The following is a 27258-nucleotide window of genomic DNA, read 5'->3' as shown; positions in this document are numbered from 1 at the left end:
CAGATTTAACCAATAAATATTACAAAAAGGAGTAAGTTTCAGATTTAACCAATAAATATTACAAAAAGGAGTAAGTTTCAGATATAAAAAATGAATATTACAAACAAAAAGGAGTAAGTTTCAGATTTAACCAATAAATATTAAAAACAAAAAGGAGTTAGTTTGAAGTATAAAACAATCAAAAAACAAACTTAAAAAAATTGTTTTTCTTTAGTGAAAATCTCATGAGTGTTGCAACAGAAAAGCAAGGCACTTTCATTGATAACTGTCTACAAAGAAATACTTAAATAAAATCTACTCTGTGATGTAATGCTGTCATGACAGTTCATTCTAAAACTAAAATTTCAATAAAATCCTTTTTCTCATGAATGATGAACATTTTTGAATGTCAAGTATGAGAACATTGTTGTAGAACTGTCAGATAATTCCAGAAAAGACTGCAGGCTCATAAGCCTTCAGCAGGAACTAGCAGTCATACCTGCCCAGAGGGTGGGTATTTCTGCTAGTTTCATTAAAACCTCTATTTGCATATAAGAATTTAACAATCAAGACCTAAAATTCTTAAATTTGATGTTTTTTTTCACTCGTATTTACAACTGATTAAACTGTCTTTTATTGTTTAAATCTATATTACTTCAGTTTCTCTACAGTTCACTTGTTTCTTATTAGTTCAAAACAGCAACAAATATAGATAATAGCTGATTCAACAAAAACATCTTTTCTTGGAAATGATAAAGGGGTAGAATAAATATCTATATTTTTAGGTGTATTTTTGAGGTATCAAAGTCAATTCATTAATACAAAACAATATCAAGTTTTAGGAATTCATGTTGTGTGCTCCTCCATTGAATTTCAGAAAAATTTTGATATTACAGACAATATAAACAAGTTTCATAAGATGTGAGAAAGGAAAGAACAGTAGCACTTCAGGTATCTCTTACTATTTTAAATGTCTGAAGTTTTACAAACATCACTTTAGAATTATTAAAATTCACAAGTAACATTTGATACTCACATCCTGTTGTCCCTGAGACATAAGCCAATCCTCTTCAGGCTGTGAAAGGAGTTGTGTTGAAGATGCAGCAACAGGGATGCTGATGATAGGACTAGCAACAACAGTAGAAGTAGAAGTAGCAGTAGTAGCGGCAACAGAAGTACTGGTACCCGATACGGTGACGGTTGAGTTTGTGTAAATGGGAGCAATAACAATGGGGGTTGCAACACCAACTGTAGAGCAGACAGTACTCAAAATAACTGGATTATTGTTTGTCGACACAAACCCTGCATTATTAAAGTTGCCACTAACACCCACCATACTACCTGCACAAAAGGCAGGACTTGTCACAACTTCACAGGCAGGATCTGTAACAGAAGCAGAATGGCTAGTAATGGCACAACTAGCAGTATTACAAACAGGATACGTACTTGCTTCTGGAATTATATTGGCCAATCCTATTCGTAGATTTTTACCGAGCTGCAAGTTCGTGTCAGATATTGCCGAGTCTGAGACACTGACTGTTTTCTCTCCTGTAGAATGACGCTTTGGACGACGACATCGCTTTTTAAGAGGTTGAAATGAGGCTCGGTTTTCACCGATCACATCTGAAGATGTAATCTGATGTAAAACAGGGTTGACTAAGCTTTCCTGGTTTTCATTACCTGCTGATAGTTGAAAATTATTTCTCACCTCAGTCAGCCCTTTCACTTTTAAAAGATCTGCAGTTTGCAGGAAACTTTGCAATTCATCTTTAGGTAGATGAATTTCCCCACGATACATGAAGTCCACAATAGCTTTGAGCTCAGAAAACTTTACATCTTTCATCACAATAACTGGATGTTTACAAGGATTTTCTTCAAATATCCCTTTAAAAAATGGGCTACAAGCTGACAACAGCATTTTATGGGCCTTAATATTCATGCCTTCACACGCTAGTGTCACATCCACAAACTGTTCTTGAGACATAAGCTGTTCAAAAACAGACAAAACATTGCTATGATGACTGTGCCACTTCAAATGAAAATCTTGACTTCCCATGGCGAGTAAGGATCCTGAAAAAATGGATACTTTAGCATTTTACACAAGATTAATGTTGTTCAAGTACATTTTTCTGCAGGATAACATAAATTCATTGAACAAAATCAACTTTAAAGCTAATAACTTAAACATCATACTTATAAACACTATAGAAAGACCAGTATTTTTTACTTTATTTGCCCTTGTGCAGCAGCTAATGAGAGGTGGAATTCCCCCAAACCGGTAGAAATTGGTGACAAACCAACTGATAGATTAGGATTCACATATCTTTCTTGCTGAAATTCATAATTTTGGTGATAAAATTACAGTATAGTATCATGTAACAAAATTTCATGAAGTGATTGTAAAATAAGAGCAGAAAATATATGATGATTTTAATTGAAGGGTTGTGATACAAATGCATAAATAATAAATTTCTTTATTAAATGATACCTCAGCACACACTTCAGTTCACACACACACGTAAAAAATCAATGGGACTATCCAAAAAAACTCTTACAATATAACTACTACTAAAGAAAACTAAACCATAAGCTAAATAATCAATTTTTCAGGTCCTAAATTTATTGATACTAAAATATTAGTAAGTAGGACAGAGACTAAACTAACTCCTAAAGGAACCCTGTTGGCTGCAATGTTCTCGCACAATTTGAGCCATTTTTTCTCATACATTATTGAAGACACCAAATTATTTTCTAAAAGTCTCACACCTACATGAGACTGAGAGACCTGTTTATCAGTTTTATACATAAAAACATAAGATGAAACTTACAGAGAGTAATTTGGCCCATCAATGTCACCTTTGGGCCCTTCCTTTGGGAGTAAAATGAGTTGGAAAGTATTTATTGGCATCCCACCTAATGTTAATATATGATTTCCCTCAATGTTTCTCACTCAGTCCTTCCAGTACCCAACAAGATGCCTAAGCAGAATTTATGACAACTGTGTCAACCATGCCCGCATCTCTAGAGCAGCGAGTAGTAACCCTAATTACTATGTAAATATGCTTGATTCAGATAGCTTAGAAGGTAGTGAAAGTGAGTCAAGTGGTGTTCAAATGTGTGACAATGAGACAAGAGTATGTTGTCCATCTAGTGATGATAGTGAAGATGAAGAACCTGGGCCCAGCAGTAGATGGCATAAACAGTGTCAACAATAGGAAACATTTGTCCCAGTTGCAGTGTGAGGGGGTGGGAGCCCTGGGTAATATACATCCCAATCAAATGTAACAATTAGTCTCTCATCATAAAAAGCAAATATCTAGCAACAACATAACTTATCTACTTGTAGATATTTCTAATGCAATTAAAATCTCACCACGAAGCCTGTAGAATATGCTAATAATCATTTTTTTCCTTTCTTTCAAGATCCAAATACACACTATACATTCATTTTCCTATGGAAAACTTGCAATCCACTCATCTTTTGTTGTCCCTCTCAATCTTAGTGCCTTCAGAAGATTATCATCATCAGAGATCTTACAACAATAACAATCACACAAGAGCAACCCAAGTTTTTCAATGCTATGATCTATTACAAACACTCAGTATTAACACACAATGAAATAAACTTTTTATTACCTTAATCTCTATATCTAATTCAACAGCTTCAAGTATTCTAAAAATTCAAGACAAATTTCCAAAGTCAAAGAGCCTCTCTCATTACCATATAAAATGATTTTAAGCCCCTAACTGCCTTTCAAGGGTGAATAACACACTCTGGTTTTAAAACTTTCCCTAAAATTCAACTAGTCTACCAGAAGTATCTTTGCTCATTACTCATTTAATCTTTACAACTGGCTTCAAATTTCTTTCTCACATAAAAGATAAGGAACAACTGAGACAGACGTTCCATGATTTCTATCTTCAAACAAACTGTTTATTTCTCCTTAGATCTGCTATCACCAACACAATCAATATTATAAAACGAATATTTTCTTTAGCTTCTGTCACCAATATAAATAGATCCCAAAATTGAATACCCAGTAAACAAATCATATTCTTAGTTTTATAGTGCAATCCAGCACACATAAACCTCAGAACATCTCACCCAATAATAACTGTGAACATGTCAATATCACAGGAGCACATATAAATTTTACAAACCTAGACAACTAGCTCATACAGTATGTATGCTTTATAATATTTGCTTTTCAAAGTTGGTCTTATATCATCTTACATTTTTCTTCCCATTGGTACACTTACAGTGTCATAAACAATGATACTGTATCTCGTAAATGTTCACTGTAAACATGCAGCATTTATAAAATGAATCATTTTAAATTGTTTTTTTTTCTTAATCAGTTAAGCCTAGTATCCCACCTGTTGAAGAGTCCTCAAAAGCTTGTGGTTAAATAAAAAATGTGGTGGAAAAACCTATGAAATATGCATGTTTTACTGAATACTACCCATAGGCAACAATGACCATGAAGCAAAATATAGTATTATGTGTTACCTTGATATAAAAAATGAAAAATATATTCAACAGTGGCAAGAAACTTCGATACAAGAAAAAAAAGTTAAGATATAATGTGTTTTCATTTCAGAAGCTTCTCATACAAAATTATTTGTATAGACTTAGATTTTACATATATTGTAGCTGAAGAAATGATGTACCTGATTTGCAAGAAATATTTCTGGCTAATAAATAAATAAAAATGTATACAATACATTCTGAATCTTATTTTGTTTAAATAATCCATAATACTTAGAATTCTTCCACTGCATATATTGACATAATAAACTGAACCCCAAAACTAATATTTTTGTAGAAAGAAAACTAAATACATCACATGGTTCCTTACACTGAAGAGTAAATAAATATATAAAACTTTGCTTTTGTACTGCATAGCTTGCCTAGTGTAAAAATTGTAATCATTTTCTAATCTCTAAACTTTTCTAATAACTCTTTGATGTCCATTTAATCCATCCTAATCCATTTCTGATTTCCTTAATTTTTAATTCGTAGTGAATTTGTAAATCCTCACAGTGTGGTTAGTGTTTTTCATATTTGTTACATATAACATACATTTAACTTTAATTCAGTGGTAGCAGGCACTATACTTTTCATGATCACACTGACCTCCCCTGCAAGTGTGGGCATACAGACCATGACTGTATGTAAATTGGTGTTGCAATGTTTCTTATGAATTATATTTTCTATCACGCTGTTGATATGTCTTGATTAATGGTAATACAATAGTTGTAACAGTATTTACAACAATGGTAGACTTTAATGTTAATACTGTGATGAATTCTGGGTAAGATTAACATTATAAAAGCTGTGATGGTGTATGTACTTTTTCAGCCAAATCTAGGTAACAAAGACAATGGAAAAAACACAAATGTAAAAAGACAAAGAAAATTACACAAACAGGTAAAAACATTAAAAAAAGTCCTATATTTTAAGAGTGATATAAAATCACAAATTCCGAAATAAGTATTTTACTTTATCATCACATACATGTGTAAACCCTGTAAGAAAAAGAGAATAACACAAACACATAATAAAATCAAAAAAAGTATTTTAGAAAACTGTATCAATAACTCATATTTGTTTTGTGATAATAAAAAAAAAGTAAAATGCTTATTTCGGAAATTGTCATTTTATATCATTTTTAAAATAGAGGACTTTTATTTTTTACCTGTTGATGTAATTTTTCCATTGTCTTTTATTACCACCACTGTTTTCAGCCATAGCATAAGGTAGACTGTAGAACATTATCCAAGTAGTTTCTAAAAGAGATTTTAAAAAATATGAGCAGTGCTATTTACCTAGTGAAATGCAATGGTAACCTTGAGATTAATTTGAAAACCTCATGCTCAAAAGCAGGCTCAACCCAGTATGCATTTGTGTTAAAAACTGACTCATTACACAATCAATCTTAAATGCTTAATAGTGTTTGTATTAAAAATAATATAAAGGTGAGTTAAACTTATGTTTAAACATTTCAAATGTAGATATAATATTCAATTTCCCCTCCCCATCACATATATATATAAAGTTCAATGCTAGACCAAATTCAAAGAGAGAGAAAAAAAGTTTTACAATTTGTAAAGACTAAGCTCTCATTACAGTGTTCATACACTAGTGTTTGTTTTAACTAGTATTATGTAGAAACAAATTTAGTAGGCATACTAATTAGCACTAGAAATACTATAAACAAATGATATTATTAATTAATTTGTTTCAAAATTTAATGCCAATTATGAAAGTTTGTTGATGTAGAAATCTGCTCTATTTTCTCACAACTACCATTACTCAGTAACATAACATTTTGGGACAACATGGGACCTATTGATCCATCTTGGCTGTTCCATCTTCTAAACTAAAATAAATAAAAAATCTTAAAACCAGCCCTTATCATTCATATACTTATGATACTTTTTCTTAAATTCATTTAAATTTACTGTCTCTAAAACATCAGAAGGCAACCCATTCCAAAGGCCAACAACCCTGTTAGAAAAATGAAACTGTCACTCTTAGCTGAAGATGACTTCTACTATGCTAAAATTTATATTTGTGTCACCTAGTCCTACTATTCTCACTGTTAAATATAAAAAATGATGATGTATCAACACTATCAATCCCATTTACAATCTTAAAGTTATACACCACAATCGAAGTACTAGTACTACTCACTGCTACTGAGTACTAGTACTAGACCCGCGACACAGTACTCAGTAGTCTTTGAATTTATGGTTATTGATTCCAGAGTTTTTAATTTAACTACAATACTCACTATTCTGTATTCAACGAATTACTATATAATAACGATGACATGACAGTGTAATTCAGTTTTAAGTACTTGTGAGTTGTAGTAGTAGTAATAGTAGTATAAGGAGTGAGTAGTACTAACACTATTAGTATTACTTTTTAGGCGTAGGTTAACAAAAATTAACATGGTCATAGATCAAACAATCTTCTGATCCCAACATTATTGAATATAGTGTACTCTAAACAAACAAGTTAAACTGTTTATTAATACAAAATCGTTAATATTAACATTTATTCACTGTAACAACATGCACATTCTAAAACAATAAAGTAAACTAAAATAAATTAACAAATATTAATACTAACGTCTAAAACAGGTTTAACTTATGACGTATGTAGAAAGGCTCCCTCCCTGAATGTGCGCCATCTAATAACATTACATTACAAGCTTTGTTAATAATAATAATAACCTATATATAAGTTACAATGCTCATTTCGGGTATTTGCCTCGACATTCCATATAAATATTAATTTAAAACATCGTTTGATCAAAGTTACTCTTAGTAAGTTTAAATAACGCTTAGAACTGACAAGAAAACGAAGCGAGAATTGTTTTTCTAAAAAATATATATTTTTTCAACATGAGGAGGCCCGCCATGGCCAGGTGGTTAGGGGCAATCTCTGGATCGCGGGTTCGAATCCCCGTCCTACTAAACATGCTCACATTTTCAGCCGTGGGGGCGTTATAATGTCACGGTCAGTCCCACTATTCGTTGGTAAAAGAGTAGTCCAAGAGTTATAAACGGTTAGAAAACATGCAGTATAACTGATATAACACATCTACTGTGGTGTATGAGCATATTGTAATTTCTATTCTCTTGTAATACTATAGTATTTATTCTTAATTTGATCTTTGATCTATTTTTGTGCAAGTTGTATATAACACACAGTCAAAAATGCCATTAAGTTGATTTCATTCTTGCAACCATTGTTCCTTTGCTGTTCTCAAGTGAACGATACCTGTTCTACCTGGGAGAGATACTGCTCAATACTGCACGTTATGCAAGGATGTTGATTGCAGTATCCTTCAACAGTTATTCAGGTGATATCTAGAGTTATGGCCACACCAATGTTGCAATGAGAATAAACAATCGCTCTCACTTTCTTGGGAATTAAGGAATGTAGCATTTATACAATATGTAACAAGACCTTAAAGAACAAGCCACTGAGAGTATCCAGTAAAAACAACAATCCATTATATCATAAAGCTAATACACACATTGTGTTTGTATTTAGTGTTTAAAAAAGACTGCGCATTTTGTATTTCACTTTATCTCTAATCAACTCTGTACTATTCTTCTAATTTTCTATTTATCTTTTTTACTCTCTTGAACCTATTTTAATTGTTTCATCATCTCTAGTAATTAGTAAAGCTTCAACTTCGCTTTGTGTTATGGTTGTTATGTTTAAATTTAGTAAAACTTTTATTTCATTATCACTAAAATAATTCAATGTTTTAACATGTTCTATGTTTTTTCGCTGGGTGGGTTATTTTGAATTATTTGGTGAAAATAATGCTTAGTCCAATCCATGTAGCAATAATGAATTAGTATATTTTTTCTAATTTCCTGTAATGTTTCTATTGGTTACACTCATTTCGACACGCCCCCCCCCCCCCAGTGGCACAGCGGTATGTCTGCGGACTTACAACGCTAGAAACCGGGTTTCGATACCTGTGTTGGTCAGAGTACAGATAGTCCATTGTGTAGCTTTGTATTTAACTTCAAACATAGATACATTTCGACACAGACTGTAGGCCTAAATTCACAAATAACGTGTAAGTAGAAATTCCTCGGTAATGGTAATACATTTAACGTCTCACAAATGATAAACGTGTCTGTACAATTCCACAGCTAATCGATCGAGTGACTGAATGTCCATAACTCTCACTGAATAACTTTTATAACACTGTTACGACTCCGTTTGTTAATTGAGTTCCCGTAAATTCGTTCTGACGAAACTTTAGCGACACAAGTCCTTACTTAATAAAACTGGTTTATTCTTTCCGAATATAACTTTACGATACACTTAATTTCAACAATCGCGCTAAAACAAACGCTATAACAACGAACGTGCTCAACTTCAATAATACTCTCTGACTGCAGATCAATTACTCACTGTCTACACACACACACTCTTTCACGTCACGCCGTGACCATCTTATATATATCAGCCCACCCCCCAATCTAGTAAATGCTAGAGCACTCCCGAAGGAACGGAATAGTTCTAGAAAGCAGGTGGTGTGACACTAGTCACGTGACCTCGCTGACGCAACAACACTCAAACCACCTATTTTACTAAATACTTGACTGTATTTTCACTCATTTCACTGACTGATTACTTATGTTGATAAATAATGTACCCTCGTTTTCAATTATTACATCATTATGGTTAGCAGCGTCCTGTAGCAAACAAATAAAATATAACATATTACAACAGTATTAATTTGTTGATAAATATATATTTATTTATGTCTGATTACGGAGTTTTGTTTCTTTCATCGTATGATCCACATCATTGCAACACGAAGGGAAATATATCTTAAAGTCCAAAATCCAAGAACTTTCAGTTGTTAGTGTGCCCAACTTTCTATTTTGCGATTAAATCCGTGAGACACTACACTAAGCTGGATTTAAAGTAACAAGAGGTTTGAATAAACTTTGACTTCCGAAGAAGGTAGGGTTTGTTTGAGCTAATATTTTAAGCATTTGATTTGAATTTAATCTGTCGGGGTTACTTTTCATTTAGATTTCAGTTTATTTTATTTCAGCTTAGGGGGAAGGGGCAAATATAGGTTTTCACGGTTAAAATTTAGGGAAAAGCATACTCAGTAGATTATATGAATCCTTGAGCCTACATGACTACTCTGGTGGTCAGATAGACGCCAAACAGTTCAAAAAATATATATGCTTTAATTAAAATAAACTTTATCAACGTCTTTAAACGAAGGAAGAGGTTACAGTAATTGTTTGAACATCTAAATATTTTACTTAAGAGTAACGAATATTCTCCGAAACTTAGAGAAGTGGGTTGAGAAGAAAGACGTTTATTTTTATTGTTTTTTTTATCTAATATTTTTTATGTGAAATATAAACAATTTATACTTTGACATGTTAAAGAAGCACGTTAGTTTTGTGTCTGCTAGTTTTGTTTTGCTGAGAAGTTGATATAAATGTAGGGTAGAATTTTATTATATTTTTATAAACAAATAAGAATTATTGATATAAATGTTGTGTGAGCAATTCCCCTGAATTTATTTGATGAAAGAAACAAAAATATGAAGACTAGTGTGAGTTTCGTCACGTACACAATTTGTGTAAAGCGCATGCGTCAGGTACGGCTTGTTTATAGTGCCTGGTTCAGCGTGGTAGCTTTGGATTCGAGTATACGTGTATGTGGTACTATTAGGTTTTCACCAACATTCTAAGAGAAAAGTAATAATGTAACAAGAATATTAAAATACCAACTTATATTATTTTAATTTCTGGGAGAGGGTTATATTTAATATATCAAATTCTAAAATACCGTAATCTTACTTCAAAGAAATAATTATGCTCTACGACCTTCACAGCATTTTACTTCGTTGCTCTGGCAACGTTTCAAATATATTTACTCCGGGTGAGAGAAGGCTTATTCGAGCTTTGTTCATTAATGAACCAACGTTAAATATCAAAAACTGGAAGTTTTGCATTCAATTTATAGTTATTCTTCTTTTTATATCAAGCGCCAATTCACAGTCGGCTCAAGTTGATACAAATGCATATAATAAGTCGTTGCAATCCATTTATTACAAGACTTTCAACAGGAAATTACCAGAACCAATACTAGATTCTTTGAATTTAAACATAAACCAAATTCCTTCATTATCAAAAGAAATGAAGTTTATTACAAAATTAAAGCATAGATATAAAAGGAATAATACTGTCAAAGTACAAAATGAATCATTAGAAAGACCTGATGAACTTGATAATGGAAGAAAAGTGGTGAATAGTACTAACACTAACACTGGTGAGTAATGTTCACTTAATTTTTTAAATCAGTTTTGAAATTTAAGGACTGTTTACAAATGTTAATCATTAGTATTATTTTCTTTCTTTTTTGTTGCTTATTGAAACTATGTATGTGTTACAAAGTGTTAACTACTACTACTGGTGCAGGATAAACTTACTGGATATTACAGTGAAAATTTGGTGAATATTTTTATTTTTTTTCAATTTAATAAGCATTTTTTGGGTTTCATTTAATTTAAATATATATTTGTTTAAAATCAGCATCCATTAGAATCCACCAAGGTAATCAAAGAACCTTATAAGTACAGATGAAGTCAACAAGAAATTGTAAAATCAGATCAGGACTGTTACTACTAAGAATATTTAGATTGTTTGGAGTTGAGTAATGAGGGAAAAGGATTTCTTGAAGTATTTTAGGACATATGTATATATACCAAGTGATCAGAGAGCCAACCAGAGTGGGGTAACCTTTAATTTATTATTAACTACTAGTAAAGATATGTGTACAAGAGTTGAAATGGGGAAACATTTTGGAAAGAGTGATCATTATGAAACTAGGTTTGATGTGTTAGGATACAAAAAATTTAGTTCCTGACCCTGAGCATTCTATGGGAAATATAGGGATGTAAATGAATCATATAAATACAAATCCTTTGGTGATAAGTAGAAAGATTGAGAGACAGATTAAAAATAGATAATCTTGAAGACTAGACAGGGTCTTCCCCAGGGTTTTTAAGGAGGTCAAAGATCAGATTTGTTGAGTCTCTCTTTCATTTATGGTAGATCAGTGAACAATAGGCAGATGCCTGATGACTTGAGAGTTACAAACATTACTCTTATTTTTAAAGATGATGAAAAGAGTTACCCTAGAAATATTGTACAATTAGAAAAAATCTAGATAGTTTGATAAAAGAAGCTTTACAAAATCAGTTAGTGAAATATATCATTGAGGAAAGTCAAAAAGAAATAATATTGTTTTATTAATCTGTCATTTCTTTTGAGAATGTTACATATTATGACAAAGGAAAGGATGTGGACTTGGTGTACTTAGATTTTTAAAAGCTTTCATTAAGATGCCAACTAAAATATTAATTAAACAAATCACAAAAGTAGGGGTAGGGAAAAGACTAATACAGTAGATTGTTGGGTAGTTAGAGAGAGGAAGCAGAAAGGTTGTTATTAATGAAGTCCAGTCAATCTGGATCCTTATTACTTGTGGAGTAACTCAAGGGTCAGTGCTTCAGCCTATGCCTATTTATATTAATAATGTTGATAGGGACAAAATTAGTGAAGTTTGTTGATGATATTAAACACTTGGGTATTTCTAGCTATAATGAGGTATTACAGAATGGCATGAGTAAATGTGAAGATTGGACAAACATTATAGTAAGTACAGGATAATATATCTGGGTTATTATAATTTGGATTACATGTTTGATACAGATGGAAACTCACTTGATAGTGGGACTGAAGAAAAGTACCTTTGCACAGTGGTGGATAAGTTAATCAAGCCATTGAAGCAGTGCTCCATTTTTAGCTGTAAAGCTAATAAAATTTTAGGTGTAATTAAAGATTTATTGAAAACAAGTCAAAAGAGGTAATTATTAATTAATAATCATTAGTTAGGCCTCACTTGTAATAATGTGGACAGTTTTGGTTTCCTTATCTAAGAAAGGATACTTACTGAAAAGAGTTCAGAGGATGGATATTAAGATCTTGTTTGTCTAGAATAGTACATAGCCAGGAACATCCTGTTTGTCTCAAATAGTTCATAGCTGGGAACATTCTGTTTGTCTAGAACATTTCACAGCTGGGAACATTCTGTTTGTCTAGAACATTTCACAGCTGGAATATGCTGTTTGTCTAGAAGACTACACAGCTGTGAACACCCTGTTTGTCTAGAATAGTAAACAGCCAGGAACACCCTGTTTGTCTAGAATAGTTCACAGCCGGGAACATCTTGATTGTGTAGAATAGTTCACAGCTGGGAACATTACATTTGTCTATAATAGTACACAGCTGGGAACATCTTGATTGTATAGAATAGTTCACAGCTGGGAACATCTTGATTGTGTAGAATAGTTCACAGCTGGGAACATCCTGTTTGTCTAGAATAGTACACAGCTGGGAACATCTTGATTGTGTAGAATAGTTCACAGCTGGGAACATCCTGTTTGTCTAGAATAGTACACAGCTAGGAACATCCTGTTTGTTTGGAAGAGTTCACAGCTGGAAAATCCTGTTTGTCCATAATAGTAAACAGCTGGGAACATCCTGTTTGTCTAGAATAGTAAACAGCTTGGAACATCAGGTTTGTCTAGAATAGTAAACAGCTGGGAACATCAGGTTTGTCTAGAATAGTAAACAGCAGGGAACATCAGGTTTGTCTAGAATAGTACACAGCAGGGAACATCAGGTTTGTCTAGAATAGTACACAACCAGGAACATCCTGTTTGTCTAGAATAGTAAACAGCAGGGAACATCAGGTTTGTCTAGAATAGTACACAACCAGGAACATCCTGTTTGTCTAGAATAGTAAACAGCTGGGAACATCAGGTTTGTCTAGAATAGTAAACAGCAGGGAACATCAGGTTTGTCTAGAATAGTACACAGCAGGGAACATCAGGTTTGTCTAGAATAGTACACAACCAGAAACATCCTGTTTGTCTAGAATATTACATAGCCAGGAACATCCTGTTTGTCTAGAATATTACATAGCCAGGAACATCCACTTTTGTCTAGAACATTTCACTGCTGAGAACATTCCATTTGTCTAGAATAGTTCACAGTTGTCTAGAATAATGTTTTTATACTGACTGGTAACTTTCTTAAAGGGTTTAAGATGTTCCGTAAACCAAGTAGCTGTACACTGTTGATGCTCTCAAAACTAGACTATTACTATTATATCTTGTCAACTTTGATAACAGTGAAAACACTGCTACTCCTAACTCAGCACTAAATGAATTTTACAGTTGTTCTTGAGTAAAAGTAAATGTGCACACAAAATAAACTTATCACTCTTGCCATATATTTTTACTCCATATTGAGGTTACAAGTTTTCTAAAAGCTATCATCCTCCTAATATGTATAAAATCTTCTTCAACAGACTCAAAATTCAGAGTTAATTTTTCTTAAATCATTATTAGTCATAATAACAATATCTGTATATCTTTATCTATTTCTATGCCCTTCTCTCTGATGCAGTGAATTTATCTTATTAAATAACATTGTATTATTCTTATAATATACTTTTGAATGCATTTCATGTTTAATTATGGTATTTTACCATTGTCTGTGTTGTGTTGTAAAATGGTTTTTCATTAAATTGAAATGTTCTGACTGGGGTCTGTTATCTATTAAAATACTTGTGTGAATGAAAGACATTGTTTTTCCAATGATAATTCTTTCTTTCTTATACTCAACAAAATGCTGATCTCAATTACTGTCAATGGCAACTCGTTTCATAATTCAATCATCCAGCTAATAAAATAAGATAATCTCAACTGGAGATTAACTTATCTTTTCCAAATCTTAAACTTGTGCCTTTTTATTCTATTAAGTTCAAAATACAATATAAGAAAATTAAGCCTTTATCATTTCATTCCTCCCACAATAATCTTAACAGTGTTTGAAGTTTTCTGATTAAATGTGTATGCCTCTTGTAGAATGATAATTTCATTCAAAGACTAGTCATGATAAATTTCTCTATGTTAAAATATTTTTGTGGTGGTTTTGTTCTCTTGTGTTTTTTTTTCATACCACACAGAAAGAATGAGTAAAATGTAACACGTTTTTTTATTCACTCCAAATGGTGCAAATTTAGGTATATAAAATGACGAGCAGACTTATGAACATGAAAAGTGGGTATGTTTACATTTTTACATGTAAACAAATTGAATATTGAAAACTGGGAAAGCTGTGTCAATTTAGAGATATGTAGTTGGATATATGATGTATTAATATGATCTATACAGGAGCTTTAGAAGTATAAAACTAGTTTGTTTCATATCTAGATCTGAACAGTTTAGGATATGACCTGATGCAATATTATGCATGAGTTTCTTTGCAATGTACATCTGTCAATATATTCACTTACAAGACCAGATGGTCGGCATTCTCTGAAAGTTTGCTGGCTTGAGTGCTTTTGTTTGGGTTCTTGGAAGTAAAATGCATTTTTCTGTGCTTGTTTATAACCAACATGCCTTTGACATTACTCATGTGGTTGATATTTGATGAATAACATCATTTGCAGGTGTTTGAACACTTTCGCTAGTTATGTGTATCTGTAAAAAAAAAACTGACCTCAATAGAATTTTAGTTTTGAGATTCCCATATGTAGGTACTAAAAGTGAAATGAGTGAAGCTGGAGAAACCGTATTCAACATGAAAAATGAATATAGTATTATCTTTAAGGAATGAGAACTGAATAATAAGTTTGAGAACTTTAATGAACTGAAACTACCTGAAGAAGGCTTCATTATAGAAGCAGAAATGGTGTTCTACCCTTTCTTTGAAAGTTGTAATCCATTAAAGTTTCCAATGCTACTAAGTTTTGCTGAACATTGATTAGTCAAGTAAGATATGAAGGATTAACTTAATGAGGAACTTAATGTCTGCAGGGTGTACAGCCTTATTATAAGTACACAAGGTCTGTATGGTAACCGTTACATACAGCTTTATTATATATACACGAGGTCTATATGGTGATGGTTACATACAGCCTTATTATAAATACACGAGGTCTGTATGGTAACCGTTACATACAGCTTTATTATATATACACGAGGTATGTATGGTGATGGTTACATACAGCTTTATTATATATACACGAGGTATGTATGGTGATGGTTACATACAGCTTTATTATAAATACGCGAGGTCTGTATGGTAATGGTTACAGGTCTGTGCTTTACAAATTTGCACCCACAAAGAAAACTTACTTAATGAATTGAACTTCCTAAAGAACATAGCACTATCTAGAGGTTTCAACCTGAATATCATAGGTAGGGCTTGTATCAAACTTCAAAAATAGTAAAATATATTATGTTAATTTTAACCTTTCAGCTGTCAACAACACAAAATATAAACTTGTTTCATTCACTTTTGTTCTGGAAATTATTAACAAAATTACTGGCATTTTTAATAATTTTAGCATTTATGTAAAATCTGTATTCACACCCTCACATAAAATTAACATCTTAATGCCTAACCCAAAAGAATCCCTATTAAAAGAACAAAAACAGGGCATATAAAGTATTCCACGTGAATGTGGAAATAAATTCATAGGACAAATGTCACGTTCCTTAGAAAGATCACATGCGTAGAGGTGAATTCCAGGTATCTGCCTTAATATATCATCAATATGAAACAGGTCACTAAATACTTTGGGATGAAATTCTTCTCCTATACCAATCCAAAACTAAAAAGAAAGAAACTGTTTAGAAACTTTAGAAATCATCAAAGCACTTAGATTTCTCACTAAACCGTGATAATGACTCTAGGAACATCAGCTGTATTTGGCAAGGACCTTTCACCATTCATACTTGACCTCTACCTATATCCTGTTACCTGCTGACACCATTTCTATGACATTTAATCTATGTGTCTTTTGTCTTTGTAACGATATTTATCAACCTTGTATTGCTTAGTACTGATCACACTTGAAGAAGACAGACAAATGTCCTGTGGAAACGTGTAGTATGTTCCACCATCAATAAAAACTTTCATTATACATATAAATCATTCTTTGCCTACCGATTATTACAGCCTCATCATGAATACACCAAGTCAGTAATGTGATGTTGATGTAACATACTAATGTTCATATACATCTCCAGTATGTGTTTACAGCATAGATCTTTGTTTTTTATGTACTGTAATTGAACAAAAAAATGTATGCTAAATACAATATGTTTGACAAAAATACATATATAACTTTTATATAGAATACATATAGACTTTGAGCACCAATTTGAAAACATGTCAATAAAGGCTTAAAGACACATTTCAGCACTATACTGGTTTAGCAGTGGAAGGTTTCAACGAGAATTTATTTAGCTGATAGGTGTGTGGACATTATGTACTTAACTAGCACATGTATAAATTTAGACATTCTAAGTAAATGTACATCATATGCTTGTTTCATTTTTTTTGTAGAAGTTTTTTGGAAAATTATAGTAACAAATTATCTTTTACAATAACTTTTTATTCTTTGAAAAATTTGTTAAAGCCCATTTCTTTTACAAAAATGAATACTTTATTGAAGGCCAATCCACTGGTTCACTTCTGTATTGTAAGGCCTAAATTACCATAGAAACCTATTACATTATTAAAGGCCAATCCACTGGTTCACTTCTGTATTGTAAGGCCTAAATTACCATAGAAACCTATTACATTATTAAAGGCCAATCCACTGGTTCACTTCTGTATTGTAAGGCTAAATTACCATAGAAACCTATTACATTATTGAAGGCCAATCCACTACTAAACTCCTGTGTATTATAAGCCTAAACTACCATAGATACCTCTTACATCACTGAGGCCCATTTCACTAGTACACTCCTGTGTATTGTAAGCCTAAACTACCATAGATACCCCTTACATCACTGAGGCCCACTTCACTAGTACACTCCTGTGTATTGTAATCATACATATCTACTACCATAGATACCCCTTACATCACTGAGGCCCACTTCACTAGTACACTCCTGTGTATTGTAATCATACATATCTACTACCATAGATATCCCTTACATCACTGAGGCCCACTTCACTAGTACACTCTTTGTTTATTCATGGAAGAAGAAAGTTTGGTTGCAGGTCAAGTTTTGTTTGTGATTTATTTGTTTATTGTTATCTCAAGTGTTTTTAAAATATTACGATTGTTCTTACTTGAGACTTATCTCAAATTCCTGGTGCCAGGCACGACTTGAAGAGCTTTGTGACATGAGGTAAAACTTAAGGATAAACTATGTGTGTGTGTGTGTGTGTGTGTGTGGAAGTAGAGGGATGTTCTGTTTGAAAACTAAAATATGTTTTTACTGGTTCTTTGAACTGCTGTATAAAGTTGATAAGTAATAAAATTATTCATGAGAGTACTGTATAAGTATTAAATGGTAGTCATTTGTAAAACATTAACTGCATAGCTTTTTAAAAAATAACTGTGTGTAACTCTTGGTAAATTTTTATTTGATATATTTCAGGTATAAACATCTGTGAGAAATGGGGAACATGTAGCCAGCTGTGTGTCTCTTTAGACAACAGTAATGGTAGTTATGAATGTGGATGTGAAAAAGGATACCAACTTCAACAGGATAAGTTTTCCTGTGTTAGCATAGGTAATGTAAATTAGTGATATATTTTATTTATATATTGTTAAGGAAATACCATTTCATATATATATATATATATTAATCTGTAGTATCCTTTTTTTGTTGATTATGTATATGTACATTTTGAAACATTGTTTAATTGCAAGGATCTCCATCCTGTTTCCAGATTCCAAACCTGCTGTATTGTTAATTACATCTGCAGAAGGTCTGATCAGGACATCCTTGGATGGAGATGAAGAGTTATTGACAGACCACAGCCATCACGGTGCTTTAGATTACTTGTACCTTAAAGATGAAAGTCTGATGTTTTGGAGTGATGTATATGAAGACAAAATTTATTCTGGTTCCTTTGATGGTTCTTGTACGTAGGCTGTGTTATTGTACATAGTAAATTCTCATTCAAGAACATATTCAATGTGGTTCTTTAATTCTAAATATCCGGTTTTTGTATAGTTTACTCTGTACTTAAAACTACTCATTGAAGTATTTTTGTGTTTACAAGATATACGTGTTGTTGTTCATTAATTAAGTTAGTTGGTAAAATGTGGATATATATATATATATATATGTTTATGGAAGAACTCAGGTGAACATTCATATACATATGAGAGGTTAGTAGTGCTAAGGTTTCATATGTATTTTGGAGTGATGATCTTTGACATGGATCCTACTATTTTTTAGACTAATTAGAATTAGTAAGGTGATGGTAAGCTTTATGATGCAGAAAACATCGAAAGAAGATGTCTTATTAGAGTAATTTTAACCTAATATCAAAATAATATGTCTGAATAATTAATTTGTGTAAAATATTTTTGCATGTTTGTGATACATCGTATACGTAGTAGAGTGTGTTGGTGTGAAGATGTGCTGATTATAAGATATACTTAAGTGTGTGTGTGAGTTTTATGGTGTTGAGTGTTTGTGTTCTAACAGTTGCTTAGTGTACACATTTATACCTCTAACTGTAAGAGTAGTTTGTCTTGTATGGTCATGAGTGAAGATTGTATCTACTTTCAGTTATACGTAGTATACATACAGTAAATTCTGCTAACATTTTATTACATATAATCTGTTGTTGGTGTTTATTTTAGTACATGTATTATATTTTTTGTATGTCTTAAAAGTGTACTTGTATCTTTATGGAGCTTTCACTCAACATATTTTAATATTTAGCTGTGAAAAATGTGAAACCAATTGTTGAAGGAAATGTAGAGTCTGTTGAAGGCATAGCCGTGGATTGGATTCGATGGCATATCTACTGGGTTGAAAGCCATTACCAACATATTGAATTAGCCTCTTTTGATGGATCATTTAGAACCTCTTTAATGTCAGACCTGATCCGGCCACGTGCTATTGCTCTGGATCCTGAAATAAGGTTAGGCTGTTAGAGCTTTGTTTTGAAGTTGATTCTTAAAAACTTAAGAGGCATTTAGTTCAAATAAATTATATTAATGTATTGTTTTTAATGACTTACGAGGCACTTAATTCAAATAAATTATATTTTTATGTAGTTACTAACGGCTTATGAGGCATTTGGCTCAACTACATTATATGTTTATAAAGTATTAATGGCTTAAGAGGAATTTAATTCAAATAAAGTATATGGAGTGGGAGTTTTTTGTCTATAGATGATTTTCCATCTTGGGAATTTTGGGAGGAACTGTGAATAATTAACAGGGATGTTTCTTATATTACTATACACATAAATTCTATAAAACAGTTTTTGTAGTTTTATAATCTTCCCCTAGGTGTTGAATGTCCTTTTTGTAAATTCTTGTTTTTATCCACATTATCATTGACTGTGTGGCTGTATGACAGATGTTTCATGAAGCTTGTATTCTTGAAATGATACAGTCTTCATTGATAAATCTCTGAAAAATAAATGGTGTTGGCAGAGGTGCAAAAAAAGATATTTTTTTAAACAGGCCATATGGACATGGAAACAATGACAAAACGGTATTCTGTAAGACAAATGGTATGTCAAATTGTTGTCATCACGGGTAAGTAACCAAACCCTTCCAGGTGCTGATTCAACAAGATTGAGGATAAGAACAACAGATAAACTAGCAGACCTTAAGTATAATAATGTGTGTGTTTGTTAATGATCATAGTTTATCATGAGAGTAATAGCAGAAACATGCAAGAGAAGAGTATTTCAACCAAAGAGTCCTCTGTCTGCTTGTCAGATACCACTGGAAGTGAGAAGTCTGGAAAAGAGGTCCTGCTACCAGACAGCTCAGTGAAGTCCAAGAAGCCAAGTATAACCACAATTATGGAATGGATTAAGACTGCCAAATAAGAACATAAGAAAGGTTACAAATGAGAGGCCATTTAGTCAATCTTGCTCATTTGGATGTTGATCCAAGAATCTTATTAAGCTGTTTCTTAAATGATCATTGGAGACTCAGCTTCAACAACATGGCAGTTTGTTCCAGACTCTTTTTAAAGAAATGCCTTTTATTATTGTTCCTAATTGTATTTGCACTTAATTTCCACATGGCCTCAATAAGCACATTTTTACTTTTGGTTTTAAGGCAATAGAAGCAGAAAGTTTTTGTATATAGCCCTTTAGTCTTTGTTTGGGAAATTTTTATTTTTTTAAATTATTTTTGTACTTTTTTATACAGTTAAAAGATTTATTGCAGTTAGTTTGTGCTTGTTTCTGTAGACTGTTTTTGTATATTTGCTTTGTATTTATAGTGCAAATATTAAAATATAAACAACTAAAAATTTTTAACTCATTCCATTTGGCAGCTTACAGTTTTAGTTACAATCAAGCAAAATTTCTACAAGACGAAACCTCTTGTGAGAACTGACTTCTAATGCATGCCAACTCCAAAAACATGAACTAACTTCTAATACATGCCAACTTCAATAACACAAACTCACTTCTAATGCAAGCCAACTAAAATAACATGAAAGGACTTCTAATACAAGCCAACTAAAATAACATGAACTGACTTCTAACACATGCCAACTCCAAAAACATGAACTGACCTCTCATGCAAGCCAACTCCAATAAAATAAATGGACTTCTGATGCATGCCAACTCCAATAAAATGAACTGACCTCTAATACATGCCAACTTCAATAACATGAAGTGACTTCTAACACATGCTAACTCCAATAAAATGAATGGACTTCTGATGCAAGCCAACTCCAATAAAATAAATGGACTTCTAAAACATGCCAACTCCAATAAAATGAACTGACCTCTAATACATGCCAACTTCAATAACACGAATTGACTTCTAATGCAAGCCAACTAAAATAACATGAAGTTACTTCTAATGCAAGCCAACTAAAATAACATGAACTGACTTCTAACACATGCTAACTCCAATAAAATGAATTGACTTCTAATGCATGCCAACTCCAATAAAATGAATTGACTTCTAATGCATGCCAACTCCAATAAAATGAACTGACTTCTAATGCATGCCAACTCCAGTAAAATGAATTGACTTCTAATGCATGCTAACTCCAATAAAATGAACAACTTCTGATGCATGCCAACTCCAATAAAATGAACAACTTCTAATGCATGCCATCTCCAATAAAATGAACTATATTCTAACTCATGCCAACTCCAATAACAGGAACTGATTTCTGGTATAACCTTGGATGAATGCATGTGTCAAGTGGCAGTGAATGTGTTAATGACATTAAAGGAAATTAGCTCAAATTAAGTATATTTTCATATTTTTTGTTAATGGTTTAAGAAGCATTTAGTTTAAATAAAGTATATTTTTATATATGATGTTTTCATTGATTATGCAATTCTACAAAACAGAAACTTTATAAGTAAGTAGCAGCTTTAGTTAGCTTTTTTTAATTTACCAGAAGAAGACAATACACTTGTTGGAATTTTAGTAAATAAGGTTACATTTCTGTTTAAGAAACAACAACAAAAAACATTTCAGTTCTTGTAGCTTCAATTCAGCATGAAGGAAAATTTGAATTTTCTTTCTTAAAATTATTAGGTTGTTAACAAATTGATTTTTAAATTTTATGCTCTAATGGAGTGTTTCTCAACCTGTGATGCACACAGCCCTTAGGGGTGCGAAATGTCATTTCTCTGGTTGTGAAACATTTCGGCATTTCTATTACAAATAGGGTTTCTCCCTTGGACTCCTGAGATCACTTGATAGCAAATTGATAGTAAACTTTCTATAATTTTCAACCGTAACTATGCGACAATAGCCATTACAAATTCTCCCATGCTAGTCGTTAAAGTCCCCACGTGAATGAAGCTTCTGTCTATCTGTTCAGAACACAACATAATATAATATGTCATATGATAGATGGAAACATTGACTTTCTATTGGTTATAGATGATATATAATTAAAGGTAAGAGAGAACTATTAACAAATCCTGAAAGGCAAGGGGTGAGAGGAAATATTCTGTAAACTGAATGGGTGCAGCTTCCCAAAAAGGTTAAGAACCACTGCTCTAATGAATTAAAAGCTTATTTAAAAAACAACAACTTTTTTTATATTAAAAAACAATGTTACCCTCTGAATTCAAGTTTGATGTTTAACTCTACACAGATGATTTACCTCAGCTTCTGTAAACCATTTTATCCTTAAAGTAAAATATGTGTGAGATGTAATCAATTAACTTGTGTACCAATGATTATATTGTAGCTATAACATTTTTAAAAATGTATTATATGTATGCTTCAGTATTAATTAATTTTATGCTTGAAGATAGTGATGTGATAACTGTTTTATTGAAATTTAACGTACAACATTTGTAGCTTCTTGTTTTGGACTGACTGGGAAAAAGAGAAACCAAGAATTGAAAGAAGTGACTTAAGTGGTCAAAATAGAAGGGTTCTTGTTGATATAAACTATATCGAGAGAGGGGGCTGGCCTAACGGCTTGACCTTGGACCGAATTCTTCAGGTGGTGTATTGGGTGGATGGCAAGTAAGTGGCATATGTTTAGGATTTTTAATACACCAAATAATGGAAAGGTTTAGTTTTTAAAATGTTTCCTTCTTTGTGCTATTAGATGTTATAAATGGTTTTAGTTTCTTTTATAATGTAGTTTTTAAAATTTCTTAGTTGTAAATTCTTCATGATGTCAGGTATAATGGACAGTGTTTGTTTATAATATAGTTTTTAATGTTTCCTCTTTGTGAAGTTTTCGTGCTATCAGTCAGAGAATATTATAATTGTGTTTGTTTATGATGTAGTTTTTGCATTTTCTAAGTGTGGATATTTTTATGCTATAGTTTTGTATTGTTTAAATGTATTTAGGTCTGGCATTCTTCATGCTGTAAGGTATGATGGAAACAATCATCGTATGGTGTACAAGAACGAGTTATCCAGGCATCCAATGTCATTAGCCCTCTTTGGTAATTATGTCTACTGGACTGATAAAAAAGAACATACAGTCACCCAGGTGAAAAATTAATTCTATTGTTAAAAATAATTTGTAATAAACATTTGCTTAAACACAAGTTTATAAGAATTGCACATTTGAAAACAAATAGCATTTTTTTATTCCCTTGAAGGACTCAAAAACAACACTCAAACAAAAGAGAAAGCATGAGGGGAAATTAAATTTATTTCTAAATGTATAAGAATTAGAAAATTAAAACTGAGAGTAAAATAAGATAACTTTGTTTTAAATTTTTTTGTTAGAAGCTTGGACTTTTTTGTGTGATAGTGTCAGAGATCTGAACAAAGTATTCATGTCAAAAGGTTTGCTGTTTGAAGTTGTTGTTACTCTGTCTGGTATAATATAAGTTACAAATCCTGTTACAGATAAGCTTCTTATACTTAAATCAGTGTAGTTTATCTTAGGAAATTATATATTTTACAATATGGTTGTAATGGTTTTCAAACGAGACCCAAAACTTGAGAGTTTTTGAATAGTTTGATATTCTTCTTCAGGAGAATAAAGAACCACCACAACTACTGATTGGACTAATATATTATTATTAGTTAGTACTGTTTATACTAACATTTTATGTGCTAATCCACTGTTGTTTTCATGGAGGGCGTGAGAAAGACCATATGGTTGCAGAAGTAGGTATCTTATTTGAAACACTGGTGTGTGCCATCCATTCATCTGAGCTTTTCCAATAGGTTATCAAGATTTTGTTGATTTTTTTCTAGGTTGACTGAATTGCATTATACATTTGTTAGGTGCATCTGGCTTCTCTTATTTTTCTTTTTTTGTGTGTGTTTAATCCCTCTTTCTGTTTTACTGCTGTTTCATTTTATCATGTCATGATAATTTAATGTTATAGATTCTTCTATTTCTTTTAGTCCACAAGATAAGTGTTATTGTATCACAATTTGAGATAAAAAAACAACAACAAACTTTTCAAGGCAAACATGAAATTACATAGTGATTCGTATGCTGTAGCAGTAGTGATGGATACTATGCCTTGAACTTGATTAGGGGGGGAGCTTATCACCTATTTACAAATATTTCTTGATTGTTTTCTCTTTGATGTTGGAAATGCTTTAATTGGTTCCATATTTCATGTAATTTGGTTACTATGTAATGTGTAGTTTCAGTTTTAAAAAAAATCATATAATTTTTTTTTAGTTTATCAATCATATTTTATGTTGTGAAATGTCCAAGATTCTTTTGTGAGATACTATTTTGAAAAAATATTAAAAGCACTTTTGTTTCCCAACTTTAATTTTTTAAGTATTGACCATAAATTTCCATTTTATGTATCCAATCAGTTTCATCTTACCTCATTCGTGAGTAAAAGTTCAGTAGTTATTTGGTGAATTTTTAATCTCCGCTTCATTTGCACGATTAGAAGTGTCTCCTTCACCCGCAGTATAGTCTCGTTTTCGGCTTTATTGATTACTTTGAACATACTGGGGGTTGGGACCACATCATATTCAGTTAATGCATGCCGAACAATGCTTGAACTGTCCTTAAGCCTAGGATTAGTGTTCATTTAAATAATCTTCCAGTCTTCTAACAATCGATCTGATGTGAGCATCCCCACATGTTGGGTAGCAGGATTCATCAATAACATGTGACTATTGAGAAAATTGGATACACTATTTAAATCTCGATAGACTGTTGGTTAGTTTCTTCTTCAAGATTTGTGAGTGTGAGCCTGTGTATTCTAAATAGATCATTACATGTAGCTTCGAGATTTCGTAGTTCAGTAAACTGGGTAGAAGTAGTTGTTGAACAGTTTTATTGATGGTAGAATTAGTAAAGTAGGTCGAGAAACAGATAAGTTTTAAAACAGATTTTAGTTTGAGTAGTTCTTGCTCTAAACGTTCAAGTGAACCGGTGATATGGTGTGCATGAGATGTAAGATATTTCTCAAGGTTTTCTTTGAAGTGGAACAAAACTGTTAAAGTGGGTGTATAGTCTGTTGTAGTCGGGTTTTTGATAACAACTGGTATCAAAATACCATTGTTTGTTGAAAATGTATGTGTCAAGAAAAGGTAGAGCAGAACATTGTTGGTGTTTACAGATGGATATAATATCAACAGGTTTAGAACTCAAATATTTTATGAATTTCACTAATTGATCTTCATTTTTGAATATTGCAAATATGTTATCAACGTAGTGATGTAAGTAAGTGTTTTGAATTCAGTAGAACAATCCCTCAGCCAACTAGTCTCATGAAAGCACATGAAAACATCAGTCGTTATAGGCTCAAAGCTAGATGCCATGTACACAACATCAATCTGTTCATAAAATTCACCACCAAACTGAAGAACAGAGTTCTTATCATTGAAAACAAGATTAACAAAGAGATTAATAGTGCCACCTAGAGGAAGGTTAGTGAACAGAGATTGAATATCTAGACTGACTAAATAAACATTATCAGTAAAATCAATGTAAAAGTTGTTAAAAACAAACATAAGAATTTGGAGAGTTTGTAGTTAAAACAACCTGTGGTGGGTAAATTCAGAAAACAGCTAAAATGGGATAGAAAAAATATATCAAATAAAAATAATGTTTTGCCACGTGTTATTTATGGATTCTGCTATCCAACATGTGGAGAGGCTTACATCAGAAAAAAATTATGAATTTTCAATAAAGATCTGAACACAAATTGAAGGTGAACTTGTGTATAGACTGCTGATTAGTTTCTTCTTCAAGATTTGTGAGTGTGAGCCTGTGTATGGTAAATAGATCATTACTTGTAGCTTGGAGATTTCATAGTGTGGGGACTCTTAGATTGGATTGACTGTTAGAAGATTGAAAGATCGTTTCAAGCAGGCATGTGCAACATACAGCTCATGCCCTCAATAAGTTCTTAAAATATAATATCAAATATAATAAAACTTAAGAACTAATCATGGCACTTATCTGGTTTAAAGGAACATGTTAATCCTAGGTTCAAGGACACATTAAGTGAATATGATGTGGTATAAATCCCCAGTATGTTCAAAGTAATCAGTAAAGCTGAAAACAAGACTATACTATGGATGAAGAAGATGCTTCTAATCCTTCAAATGAATCATAGATTAAACAATCAGCAAACAGCTACTGAACATTTACTTGCAGTAAGTTAATTGAACTTTGTTCAAACTTCCACACTCAACTGTGTAATTCAGTTTCAACTTGAGTAATATTCATTGAAATATTTACTTTGATGCTTTATTTTGCCAGTTGGAGTATTCAACACTTCTATGTATACATAAATCATAAAAAGCACGGCAGAAACTGATAGATTTAATAAATTAGTGAAATATCATAATATTCTTTCTCAAAATCAATTTATATCTACCAAATATACTTTATCTTCTTTCAAAGTTTGTAGTGCATACTGGAGGGATTTACACATTGTGATAAAAGTTTAGATAAACAACCTTTACACTCCAGATGTATATATATATATATATTTGGTTTGTTTTTATTCCTAACAACGTTTTGTTTTACAGTTTCTTGTGGGTTAATACATACAAGCTGTTTGATATTTAAGTATATGTAAATTTTTACCAAAGATTTTAAAGAGAGAAAATATATGGAAGCTATACTCATTAACGAGAAAAATTCAAAAATGAACGGAGACAATTGATGGTACATGTAACCAAAACATCATTCATAGAACAACAAATTGTATCAATACATTTTACACTTATTTCCAGTTTAAGACTTG

General features: G+C 32.1%; 2 protein-coding genes across 7 annotated transcripts in view; one reads left to right on the top strand and one right to left on the bottom strand.

The window, feature by feature from the left end:
- LOC106467208 (protein abrupt-like) overlaps positions 1 to 7164 on the bottom strand; it is a 31771-nt gene extending 24607 nt beyond the window's left edge. For 4 of the 6 annotated variants that reach the window (XM_022395338.1, XM_022395342.1, XM_022395337.1 and 1 more), the window contains exons 1-3: positions 7118 to 7158; positions 5679 to 5769; positions 1016 to 2049 (exon numbers count right to left, since the gene is read on the bottom strand). In XM_022395338.1, the coding sequence (XP_022251046.1) occupies positions 1016 to 2049; positions 5679 to 5736 (1092 nt within the window). In that variant the 5' untranslated portion in view covers positions 5737 to 5769; positions 7118 to 7158. Of the gene's footprint in view, positions 1 to 1015; positions 2050 to 5678; positions 5770 to 6776; positions 6834 to 7117 lie in introns of those variants that run through there. The other 2 variants (XM_022395339.1, XM_022395340.1) reach the window with 2 other exon arrangements.
- A 3003-nt stretch (positions 7165 to 10167) lies between these two features.
- The window catches only part of LOC106467206 (very low-density lipoprotein receptor-like), a 37029-nt gene continuing 19938 nt past the window's right edge, over positions 10168 to 27258 (top strand). Inside the window, exons 1-6 of the mRNA XM_022395334.1 lie at positions 10168 to 10819; positions 18024 to 18158; positions 18319 to 18513; positions 19326 to 19527; positions 22913 to 23083; positions 23417 to 23561. Of these exons, the coding sequence (XP_022251042.1) occupies positions 10363 to 10819; positions 18024 to 18158; positions 18319 to 18513; positions 19326 to 19527; positions 22913 to 23083; positions 23417 to 23561 (1305 nt within the window). The 5' untranslated portion in view covers positions 10168 to 10362. The remainder of the gene's footprint in view (positions 10820 to 18023; positions 18159 to 18318; positions 18514 to 19325; positions 19528 to 22912; positions 23084 to 23416; positions 23562 to 27258) is intronic.

This window comes from Limulus polyphemus, unplaced genomic scaffold, assembly GCF_000517525.1.
Source record: "Limulus polyphemus unplaced genomic scaffold, Limulus_polyphemus-2.1.2 Scaffold2528, whole genome shotgun sequence".
Classification (NCBI taxonomy): Eukaryota; Metazoa; Arthropoda; class Merostomata; order Xiphosura; family Limulidae; genus Limulus; species Limulus polyphemus.
Note: the sequence above shows the minus strand (reverse complement) of the source record. Positions and strands in the feature narration are given on the sequence as shown.